The sequence below is a fragment of the Rhinoderma darwinii genome, chromosome 2, assembly GCF_050947455.1.
Source record: "Rhinoderma darwinii isolate aRhiDar2 chromosome 2, aRhiDar2.hap1, whole genome shotgun sequence".
In the NCBI taxonomy this organism is placed as follows: domain Eukaryota; kingdom Metazoa; phylum Chordata; class Amphibia; order Anura; family Rhinodermatidae; genus Rhinoderma; species Rhinoderma darwinii.
Window position 1 is genome coordinate 188,336,043 of NC_134688.1, and position 12,787 is coordinate 188,348,829.

A 12,787-nucleotide genomic window follows, 5' to 3' on the forward strand; every position below is an offset into this window, starting at 1 on the left:
CACTATACAAAAATGCTTTATTTTACAAATGACAAAAATGACATGCGCTAAGATTCAACTGATTTCATGTCAATTGGCTGCAGCTTTTTACAAATCACCAGCTGGCCGGAGCTGTTTAAGTAAGTGTCTGACATGTCCGCCTCAGTTGGAAGCCCATAAGGTAGTTTCAGCGGTTGGACTCTGGGGGGAGAAAAAAAAACAGAAAAGCTTCAAAGACACACTTGTAAAATACATTTATTTTGCATATCGTCACAAGCTCTTATCTGATATAGAACTCGGACAGGCTGGGAAGGGTTTCTGCTGGAAGCCCCCATGATCTAGAACAGCAGGGTAATTGCAATGTAATCAATAGATATCCATGCAATGATTTGTTTAGATGGAGCATATTGTTGGTCCTCCAGTCCGTCTAATGCACTGGATGTGGTTTCTGGCTTTAGCGAATTGAGTGGCACTTGAGATGAAGGGCATTTGACTAGTGATTGCATGAAAGCAGATAACCAGTTTTAAGGGGTTGTCCACTTTAGACCATCCCTTTTTGTTAGTAGGGCAATTATCTGTTAGCTGTGGGGAAACCCCAGCAAGAAGGGTTTAATTTACTTACAGTGCTACCGAAGGTGAAATAAAGCATTACATAGTACTAATTGAAATCAATGGACTGTCCATATAATGCATTGATGTACCAGGTCTCCCTGAGCTAAAGATTCTCTTTGTCATGAACAGGAGACACTATTAACTCAGAATCCCTGATATTGTATTGAAAACAACCCCTTTGTTCGTCTAAGGGTATTTCATGTTCAAGTTTCTTTAAATCATTTTTTTTTCTACTAATTATTATTAGATTTATTTTTTATACAAAAGGGGAGTTAGAGGTTTTATGGTCATGGGGCTTTTTTGTACGCATGACCTACAAAACAGAAATGGTCATCAGTATATGATCAGTGGGGGCGGGTCAGAAACCCGGACCCCGCACCGACCAGCTGTTTCTGCTGCCTCCGACACCGGGAGTTATACAGTGTTCAGAGCTGGAAGCAGAGGGCTTCGACCACTGTATAGCGGAAGATCTGCAGTAACCCAGCACGGCCACCATACAGTGTACGGAGCCTTCTGCTTCCGGCTCCGAACACTGTATAACTCCTGATGCAGCCAGTACAGCTGAATCAGTGTGGGGGTGTCAGACCCCCACCGATAATATACTGATGATCAGTATGAAAAAATACCCCATGACCGGAAAACACCTTTACTCGCAGTAGTTTTACTGTGATATATATTCTCATGGATATGTATAAAGAAATTACATATATTCTTTTAAATTGACATTCCTAAAGTTAAAGGGATATTCCCATCTTAGACATTTATGGCAAATACACAGGATATGCCATAAATGTCCAATAGATGCAGGTCCCAGCTCGAACCCCATCCTGCCTGGTCACGCAGCCACTGGAATAAATGAAGAGACCAGGCATTTGCAGAAACAACCGAGCCCTAATAAAAATAATTATGTACAAACCTTACTAAGTGCTTGATGACTTTAAGCCTCTTGTTGACTGATGGGATGTTCTTATGCACAATTGGTTTGTGAGCCTAAAGAGCAACATTTTTGAAAAAAAGCATTGGATAAAACGAATTGTAAATGACAGTAGCTTATGTAGCTTTAAAAGAGAATTTGCGAGTTTAAGAGCAACAGAGAAAAATGCATGCTCTATAATTATATATAAAATCTAAGAGTGGTCACCAGATAATACCATCATAGCATAGAAGTTATTTTTCCCTTTTCATTATGTTGCCCAGCTTTGTTTTCATTTTGCTAGGGCTTGCTCTGGGCAGGTTTTGGGATCTGCTGCCCAGCATGTGAAGCACGATCACTCCAGAGAGAGGGAAGGGGTGAGCAGGAAGTGATAAGAGGCATGTGATGTATGACCTCCCATACTACAGGGAGGAATACAGGGGTGATAACGACATCTCCAGTGTACAAGGCGTCACACAAGCAGGAGGTAAACACCAGATGCATGCATGCGAGGCTGACAGAAATATTTCAGCTACAGACAGTTAATAAATGACTAATTACATGGCAGTTAAACCATCGGCAGACCCGAAACCACTTTAATGGAAAAATCCACTATGTCTGACATGCCTGATGATAGCATCTATGAGTAATGATCAACCCACAGATGGTCAGGGTGAAGGGGCCTCTGAGCTGGTCTGAGATTTCCATAACCCTGAATCTTTGAAAAATCAATGAATCCCTCCACAGAATCAGTCAGGTGCTGTTTTGAAAAAAGACTGAGTTGGAAATAAGTTCCAAACATGTAACTAATAAAACACCATGGTACTTTGTTCACGGAACCTCACCAATATTATGTTCTGACATGTCTCAATGACGTCAAAACAACCAAGTTACCAAAACAGCACTAGAATTTAAAAAACTACCTTTGGAGGATCCACCAGCCAATCTCTAAGCACAACGCCCAAAATCCTCACCATAATATCCAATACATCAGCATACCATCTAACATTTTATGTATTGTCTTTTCACAGAAGATGTGACATTTCAGCTCGGACATCCTAAGCCTTTATATAATGAACAAATGAAATGTTCTAAAGTGAGCACCGCATATTAACGAATTATATATTTATGCCATACATACAATACATAGTAAATGTACAACTAACATCTCTTAGTAAATCTGGTTAGCATGGGACTTATTCTATTTTGGAGATTCTAGATAACGAACAGCACTAGGGAGAGGGAAAAAAAATGGGGTTTGCCAAATTTGAGGTCATGCAAGATACATCTGAATACTATTCTGGACCACATAACATTTAAGGGAACCGGTCATTAAAATCATCTGTCTTACCTGAGGACAGAATGACAAGTGACAGGAACTTGCAACCATAGGACGCTGCCTCCTTCCTGTACACACGGATAGGGAGAGATACACTACATGGAGAAAAGTATTGGGACGCACCTCTTAATCATGGAGTTCAGGCGTTTCATTCATTCCCACTACCACAGGTGTAGATCACACACCTAGCCATACAGTCGTCTTTACAAACATTTGTGAAAGAATGGGTTGTTCTAAAGAGCTCACTGAATCCCAGCATGGTACTGTAATAGAATGCCACCATTACAACAGATCAGTTCGTGAAATATCTTCCCTCAGAAATATTCCACGTTCGATCGTGAGTGATATTATTGAAAAGCGGAAGTGTTTAGAAACTACAGCAAATCAGAAACAAAGTGGCAGACCACGTAAATGACAACAGGGTAACCGAGTGCTGAGGCGCCAACGCTCTGTTGACTCAACTGCAGAGTTCAAAACGGTCTCTGGCGAAAACATCAGCAGAAAAACTGTACGCCAGGAGCTTCATGGCATGGGTTTTTCCATTAGAAAGCACAATGCCAAGCGTCGGATGGAGTGGTGTAAAGCACGCGTCACTGGACTCTGGAGAGGTGGAAACGTGTTCTGTGGAGTGACGAACCACACTTCTCTATCTGGCAGTCTGATGGACAAGTCTGGGTTTGGTGAATGCCAGGAGAACATTACCTGCCTGACTGCATCGTGCCAACTTTAAAGTTTGGTGGGATAATGCTAGTGGATTGTTTTTCAGGGGTTGGCCTAGGCCCCCTTGTTCCAGTGAAGGGAAATCTTAATTCTCCGTCACACCAAGACATTTTGAACAGTTGTATGCTTTCAACTTTGTGGGAACAGTTTGGACCAACATAGGTTCCCTTCAAGTCATTTTTTAAATCGGTTGTCCCATGATTATATATGACATTTTTGTGTTACAAAACATAACTTCAATTAGAGTAATTTTTAAAAACTCTGCCCAGCTATTGGGACAACCCCTTTAACTTTCTGCCACAAGAATGGCATACCTTTTGAAGTCCTAGACTATCAATCACTTCCTTCTCCCAGTATGGTCTTCCAACCCACGATCTTACTCTAGTGATAAGATGTATTTTATGCGGTTGCTGTGGATCTCCTCCATATTTTTCATGATCTTCTGGCTTTGGTTGAAAGGTCTGCACATAAAATAAAAAATAAGTCTCCAATTGTCTATCTGTTACTAATAAATGTTACGAATATACACAAGTAAAACGGACATGGTATGCTACAAAAGTACATATCCTGAATCAATACATACCCCATTGTCCCAATGTCTCCAATCACCTATATGCTACGAATATATGTTACTAATATACAGAAGTAAAACAGTCAAGAAGTACTCCAAAAGTAAATTTTCTCAATCAATACAATACCCCTGATTAATATTCTATTTCTGGGACAACTGCTTTAGGAAGGTAAAGAAGTCTTCACATTTTGGCAAACCCCTTGTTAAGCTGCTCATAAACATTAGAGCAATGTTGGTAGTCCCCCGACAACAAGTTGGGGGAAACGTGGATCAATATGTTGGATTTTAACACACCCAATACTTTGCTCTGCTAGGTGCTAAGCGTATACTAAACGAAGGGAATAAATGTTCATGGGGGTGTGGGTCAGTGGAGATAGCGGTCAGACAAATAGGCTTTCAGTGTATGATCAGCTTTAGGGCTTATTCAGACGAACGGGATATACATCCGTGCAACGTGCGTGATTTTCACGCGCGTCGCACGGACCTATATTAGGCTATGGGGCTGTGCAGACAGTTGCGTGATTTTTACGCAGCGTGAGTCCGCTGCGAAAAAGTCACGACATGTCCGTTCTTTGGGCGTATTTCGCGCATCACTGACCCATTGAAGTCAATGGGTGCGAGAAAATCACGCATGCCTCACGGAAGCACTTCCGTGGGACGAGCGTGATTCGCGCAACAGCTGTCAAACTATGGATGAAAACAGAAAAGCACCACGTGCTTTTCTGTTTACAAACATCCAAACGGAGTGTCATAATGATGGCGGCTGCCCGAAAATCACGCAGCCGCGCATCATACGGGGCTGACACACGGAGCTGTTAAGTGCCTTTTGCGCACGCAAAACGCCACGTTTTTTGCGTGCGCAAAACGCACACGATCGTGTGAATCCGGCCTTAGGGTATGTTCACACGTAGTGTTTTCAGGTGTATTTCGGGGCATTGAAATCAATGGGAAAAACAGCATGTAGTTCATACGGGGCGTATTTTTACGCCGCTGTTTTAAAAAACCGAGCGTAAAAAGAAGTAGCATGTCATTTCTTGAGGCGTTTCTTGGAGCGGATTTTCCATTCAACACTATGAAAAACGCCTCAAAAAACGCCTGAAAAGAAGCTCCAAATTAAGGCTATGTTCACACAGAGTTTTTTTGCAGGCGGAATTTCTGCCTCAAACTTCCGTTCGGCAGTTTGAGGCAGATTTTCCTCTCCCTGCACGCCGATTTTCGCTACGTTTTTCGCCCGCGGGCATAAAACGCCGCGAAATACGCTTTCTCTGCCTCCCATTGAAGTCAATAGGAGGTCAGAGGCGTAAACGCTTGAAGATAGGGCATGTCGCTTCTTTCTCCCGCGAGGCGGTTTTACCGCCCGCGGGAGAAAACCGCCCCGCCCGACCCCTGCATTCGTTTTGCATCCGTTCCGGGCTGGGTATATCAGTGACATCAGGGGCAACTCCTGAAGGGGAATCCCCATGTGGCCGGTGATTCCACTTCAGGAAAAGCCCCTGTCGTCTGTGTCCATTTATGGACACTGAACTTTACTGGCTTCGCCTGGTGTGGAATCCCCGGTCACAGAGTGTTCGGGGATTCCGCTTCAGGAGTTTCCCCTGATGTCACTGTCCAGATATGGACGGAGACATCAAGCGCTCTGTCCAGGAGCGGAATCCCCGAACACACGGGGATTCCGCTCCTTCAGGGAGCTAAAGTGAGGCTAGCACATAGCAGAGCAGGGAGATACCTCCCTGCTCTGCTATAGTGGCGTCACTACAGCAGTAGCAGCTGCGAGCGGCGCCATCGGCCATGTGAGGTGTTGCCGGGCCAGGGCGCTTTTAAAATAAGCAGGGGGAAGGGAGCCAGCGCAGTGCTCCCTTCCACCAGCTGTACACCCTGGCCCTGCCACACAGTGTAGAAACTTACCTCCAGCGTACAGCCAGTCGTCCGAATGGCATAAACTCCTCCTCCTCACATGCACTCTGCCATGTGAGGAGAGAGCGAGCGGCGGTAGACACGGCCATCACTCGTGACACATCCCGTGATGGCCGTGTATTACCCGGCCCCATGGACTTCTATGGGAGCCGGGCGAACGGCCGAAAATAGGGCATGTCCCATTTTTTGACGGCCGGTTTTTCCCAGTCCATCAAAAAAAAATAAAAAATCATCATGTGAATGGCCCCATTAGGGGTCTATTGTTCCTACTGCAGCCGGGTGACAGCCGTTTTATGAACGGCCGTCACCCGGCCGGGAAACCCTGTCATGTGAATAAGGGCTTAGTCGAAGTCTGCATTGTCGAATAAAGCTGCATTCACAATTCTTCAGGCATCAGATCTGAAATCCCACAGAATTCCCTAAGGGCCCATTCATACGAACGTGAATCTCGTCGGTGTGCTGTGCATGGAAATCGCACACAGCACACAAACCCATTGATTTCAATGGGGCCATTCACACATGCGTGAGTTTTCACGCAGCGAGAGTCCGTGCCCATTAAAGTCAATGGGTGCGTGAAAACCACGCACAGCACACGGATGCAAATCCGTGTGCAGTGCGTTATTTGCGCTTCAATTCCACACAAAAAAAAAAAGTGCTTTGCGAGTGCATGGAAAAACACATGCCGCTCGCAAAGCACAGATACAATAACGCAACGCACACGGACCAGGTTTACGTGCGTAAATCTATCATGCTCGTGTGAATGAAGCCTAAGGCTGGGTTTACACGTTGCGGATTTGACGCAGAGCTCACCCTTTTGCATTGCAAAGCGTAAAATCTGCTATGAAAACCTGCGACGTGTGAACCCAGCCTAATGACTCCTGCACAGGACAATGTCCTACATCATAGAAGCTCAGCTAAGCTGTTACGGATGTGTGCATTATTAGTGATATAAAGATAGGAAAGATACTAAAATTGTATGTACATGTAAACTAAGGCCTTGTTCACGCAGCGCTCAAAAAAAACGTAGTGTAAAAGCGCTTTTTAAAGTACAGGCGTTTTTTACGCGTTTTTTTTGGCATGTAATTAGGACTCCCATTGACTATGGGAATTAAGCGCGTTTTACGCACCAATAATGGACCTTATGCTTCTCTTTTTACACGATGCATTTTTTTAAACATGCGAGCGTAAAAAAGACGCGTTGTATGCACTACAATGCGTTTTCTTATTCAAACCAATGGGAAGCTTAAAGCATACCTTTATTTTACATGTTTTAGGGTGCGTAAACCACGGCAAAAACGCATCAAATACACGCCGTGTGAACAAGGCCTTAAAGTTCAAAAATGGACAAAAAGTGGCTAACAGTAAATGATTATTGGTAACCCAGAATATAACACAGCAAAGCCTTACTTCTTCAGGAATGCGAGACTTCGTAAATTTATGACGGATCCAGTCAGACCACAACAGTGACATGGAAGGGTGCTCTGTCAAAAGCTGAATATCAAAATGTTAAAAAGGCTAGTCAACAAAATAAAAAAAATGATAAAACATCACTTAAAATAGATTTCCCACCTTACTATGCCATCACTTCCCAACACTTAGAATCAAGTGTTTCACAGCAACACCTCATGGTATCCGCTATGCATGAAACGCCAACATACCCCTATACACTTGATTGTTGTGGTCTCAGAGGTGAGACCTCCATCGATCATAATGAAATATCCTAGCGATATGCCATAATATTATAACATTAATGTGAAATTATAAGATGTGTATTATAAGATCTAATGTGAAATTTTACACCCTAGCTATTAACCCCTTCACGACTGCCATACAGCTACATACGTTCTAACTTCCGATGCCCCGTGCAGTTAGCACGTGTATAAACGTTGACAGCCTGGAACGGGTTTAACCCCTTAAGGACACGGACAATTCTGGCCTTGAAGACAGAGCAATTTTTTGAGATTTCCCTCTTTGCATCCCGACGCGCAGAACTCCTTTATTTTTTGTACGACGTAGTTGTATGAGACTTTGTTTTTTGCGGGACGAGTTGCACTTAATGTATTTGTACCAAAAAATGGTACCTACGTAATCGTTTAATTTTTATAAATTTTGACTTTGGCGAAAATGTAGAAAAAAAAAGCAGTTCCGCAGCAGTTTTAATATTTTTTTTTTACACCACACACTGATCATAAATAATGTTATACATTTGTTGTACAGGTTGTTACGGTCGTGGTGATACCAAATATGTCTATATTATTTCATGTTTTGGGACTTATATTTAAAAAAGTTTATTATAAAATGTGTGTTTGTGTATTTTTTTTTACATTCATTTAACTTTTTTTTTTTATCCCATAAAGGGATTTATCATTTTTATTTTGTAACTGTAATGTACTGGCATAGATCTATATGCCAGTACATTAGCCTGTGTACTGATTGTACACAGGCAGTTGTTAGGGCATACCTCAGTATGCCCTAACAGGAAATATGTTCAGACAGCCCTGGGGTCCTTCAATGGACCCTGGGCTGTCTGGCCATATGAGTTGTGGGCTTTGATCGCGTCAGTTATCTTCTGTGACGCGATCAAAGTGCAGTTCCCTCTCCTTGAATGCCGCGATCAGCTTTCATCGCAGCGTTTAAAGGGTTAACGGCGGAGAGAAGAGGTTTCTCTCCTCTCCGCTGTCAGAGCGGGGCCGTGGTTGTGTATTACAGCCGTTGCCCTGCTCTCGATTGCATGCAGCGACGGCTGTCCCACAGGACGAGAATGCTCGTCCTAATGCGCTAAGTACTCGCCGCTCAGGACGAGCATTCTCGTCCTGTGTCGGCAACCAGTTATTGAGTGCAGTGCTGCTTCAGTGCGATAAGCACTGCACTCTCATGTCGGCCGGGGCTTTGAGAGCCCCAGAATACAGCCACCCCGCCTGTAGATAGTGCCACCCACAACCCCCTGTAGGCAGCACAAACTGGCCAGGGATTCTATTACTGGAGAAGACCCTGGTGTCACTATCTATATATGGACCACGACTTCAGCGTCTCTCTCTAGGAGCAGAATCCCCAGTGTTCGATCGCTCTGTGTCGGGGATTCCGCTACTGGAGAAGCCCCTGGTGTCACTATCCATATATGGACAATGAAGGTCAGTGGCTCTCTCTAGGAGCGGAATCCCTGGTGTCAGATCGCTCTGTGCCGCGGATTCCGCTACTGGAGAAACCCCTGGCGTCACTATCCATATATGGACAGTATAGGAAAAAGAGGCAGCACTCCAAAAGTCGTATCAAAATGGAATAATTTATTCACCCATCAGTGAAAAAAGATTGCAACGTTTCAGCTGCTCCATGCAGCCTTGGTCAAAGGCTTGTCATGTAAATGACAGGTTACAGGGAGAATACGCTTTGCTCTGCTGTATGTACCACAGAAACGTTAAGGAAGGTCAGGGATTGTGAATAGACATCCCGTCCTGGCTGGAAGGAATGTCTATTCACTGTCTAAACACTTCAGTAACGTTAATATGTCAGTATAAGACAGCACATAGTGAAAAACGCTGACTAAATGAATGGAGAGAAGTGCATGACGCTGATTGGTCAGCGTCATACACTCCTCTGTACAACGCCCGCTTGGTCAATAGTAAAACACGCCCGGTTGGGCATTAAGAAAGTAATAAGCATAAAGCTAAAATCGCTCCTAACGTGGTAAAAATAGATCGTTTTTCGAAATAAAAAGCACTGCTGTCACCTACATTATAGCGCCAATCTCCTTATGTAGGAGATAGGGCACTTATAATGTGGTGACAGAGTCTCTTTAAGGCCTCATGCACACGACCGTAGCCATGTGCACAGCCGTGATTTTCGGGTCGACCGACAGCTGACCGTCAGCCGCGAGCCGCCCGCAAATCGCGGTCCATGCACATGGCCGCGGCTATATTTTCAATGAGCCCGGAACGCAGAGCACGGCCGTAATAAGGCATGCCCGTTCTTTCTGCGGTCCAGGCTCCTGGGCCATGCACGGACCGTGGAAACCACTGTCGTGTGCATGGCCCCATAGGAATGAATGGGGCCGCAATTCTCCCGTGGATTTTCGGGGGAATTGCAGCCGCAAAAGCACGTTCGTGTTCATGGGGCCTAATTGTGATTTAAAAAAGGATAAATTACCTTTAATCCCAATGATCTTCTTTGCAAAACATTACAGCACACCAGGGCCATCTTTATCTACCAATCCTTAGACCTAAAAATAAATAGGCAAGTATTGCAAAACGTTCAAAGTGGGTATGCAATAAAGTAACATGTATAGGACAACTGTTGTCTTTTGTTATTTTAGATTATGCCACAATACAAGTGCTCAGATCCTCACACTTCAATGTGTAGGGCTGACAGCACTGAACAGGAAGCTGAGCATTATAGAACATCACATGTCATATTCCAGCTTAAAGGGTAACTAAACATTCAACAAAATTCTGACATGTCATATGTCCTCTGTTACATTGACTTCCGGAAAAAGCCAAACAGAAACGGAGCGGCTGAGCGCTCACACAAATGCTTTTGTCGCTTCGTTTTAGCGATTGGTGGGAGTCTCAGTGCTCGGACCCCCACCAATTAAAACTACTGACATGTCACTATGACATGTCAGAAGTTTGAACATTTAGTTACCTTTTAAAGGGACATACTAAAAAGAATGAGGGAAAAACAATAAAGAAAAAGAATGAGCAATATTAGTAATGGGCGAAAATATAAAAAAAGATAGGAGTTTTTTTATGTTTCGAAAACATGGAATGAACAGATTTTCTTTGTAGTTAATGAGAAAATAAAAACAAATTCCATAGAAACAGATGTGTAAAAATGTTTACTGTGCTTGATAGACCTGGAATGAACAGGATACAAGTGTAGTTTATGGGCACATTCAGATGTGGAGGAATTGCTATTGAATTCCACTGAGGACAGTCCACAGTGGAATTCCCCAGCAGCCGTTTCTTTACATTTCTTTCTATACATTTTCAGGAAAGTTAGTTCAGACATTGCCAAAAATAACGGTGTGGAAATGAGGCTGCGGTGCAGAATTTTCCCTCCGCAGCACGCTCATTACATTGCAGAGAAGAAGCGGAATTTCACTGCGGATTTCAGCATTTGCAATGCAAAAACTGAAATCTGTGGCAAGTCCGCTGTGATATCTGCAACGTCTGAATTACCTGTCAAATATGCAAATGTTGGTGCAGATTCGTTGCGTAATTGCCCCGAAACTGCACCAACATTTGCAGCGGAAAAATTCCGCCACGTCTGAACATGGCCTATAAGGGAATGAACACATATTCCATAGGAACAGATACGGAATTATTTTCCTGTGCTTCATAGACCTGGAATGAACAGGATATAAGTGTAGTTTATAGAAGAATGAACACATATTCCATAGAAACAGATGCGTAATTATTTTCCTGTGCTTGACAGGCCTGGAATGAACAGGATATTTGTGCAGTTTATAGTGGAATGAATACATATTCCATAGGAACAGATGCGTAATTATTTTCCTGTGGTTTACGCATTACATAAAGGCACACAATGTCTGGTTACTAACAGATCTTATCTTCTCTTCTCAAGAAAGACTGGTCAGTGTGAACCATACCTCGATGCAAACAACTTTCAGAAGACGTGTTATAGAGAGGAATAAAACTGGAAAAGGCAACAAAGGTTAAAGGGAATCGGTCAGCTAGGATTGGGACAATAAATCACCAGCATGAATTTACACAGCTGGGGTTTAGTGTTCCAAAATTGCCACTATTAAGCCCGCCCAGCCCCGCTATACACTTTTTACTCCTCCCGGGCTCCCTCCCCTGGCTCACGATGCTTGCGCACTGCGCCAATGAAGCCGGAGAGAGTACACCTCGCTTCATTACGCATTTGTGTAAAGAAGCGAGGTGTACTCTCCTCGGCTTCATCCACATGCTGGTGGTTTAGTGTCCCAAAATTTGCTGACAGGTTCCCTTTAAAGCCCTGGGTGTACAGCAATCCACATTTACACGAAGGCTGGGTTCACACACCCTATTTACGGACGTAATTTGAGTGTTTTAACCTCGAATTACGTCCGAAAATACGGCTCCAAAGCACCCGCAAACATCTGCCCATTCATTTGAATGGTTTTACGACGTACTGTGCCAACGGTCATTTTTTTTACGTAAAAAAGACGCCCACGTCAAAGAAGTGCATGTCACTTCTTGGGACGTAATTGGAGCCGTTTTCCATTGACTCCATAGAAAAACAGCTCCAATTACGTCCGTAATGGACGCTGTGAAAAACGCCTGCACTTGCCATTACGTTTGAAATTCAGGAGCGGTTTTCTCCTGAAAACAGCTCCGGAATTTCAGGCGTATCGGACATGTACGTGTGACCATACCCTAACGGTCTACATATGGAAAAAAACAGTGGCTGATGCTGCTCTCCCTAAGGCCCCATGCACACGAACGTAAAAACGCAAGTAATTACGGGCCGTAATTATGGCGCGTTTTTATGGGCCCATGGACTTCTATTGGCCACGGGTACCTCCCCGTATGTTTACGGGAAGGTGCCCGTGCCGTTGAAAAATATAGAACATGTCCTATTTCAGGCCGTACTTACGGCACGGGCAGGCCCTTAGAAGTCTATGGGGCTCCCGTAATTACGGGTGACTACGTGTGTGCTCCCGTAGTTACGGGAGCGTTGCTAGGCGACGTCAGTGAATAGTCACTGTCCAGGGTGCTTAAAGAGTTAAACAATCGTCAGT

At 44.0% G+C, this 12,787-nt stretch overlaps 1 protein-coding gene across 2 annotated transcripts in view; it reads right to left on the minus strand.

The window, feature by feature from the left end:
- The window catches only part of MRPL30 (mitochondrial ribosomal protein L30), a 17,035-nt gene continuing 4,248 nt past the window's right edge, over positions 1-12,787 (minus strand). For both annotated transcript variants that reach the window (XM_075852628.1, XM_075852626.1), the window contains exons 2-6: positions 10,192-10,264; positions 7,456-7,539; positions 3,878-4,024; positions 1,508-1,581; positions 1-180 (exon numbers count right to left, since the gene is read on the minus strand). In XM_075852628.1, coding sequence (XP_075708743.1) covers positions 48-180; positions 1,508-1,581; positions 3,878-4,024; positions 7,456-7,539; positions 10,192-10,242 — 489 coding nt within the window. In that variant the 5' untranslated portion in view covers positions 10,243-10,264 and the 3' untranslated portion in view covers positions 1-47. The remainder of the gene's footprint in view (positions 181-1,507; positions 1,582-3,877; positions 4,025-7,455; positions 7,540-10,191; positions 10,265-12,787) is intronic.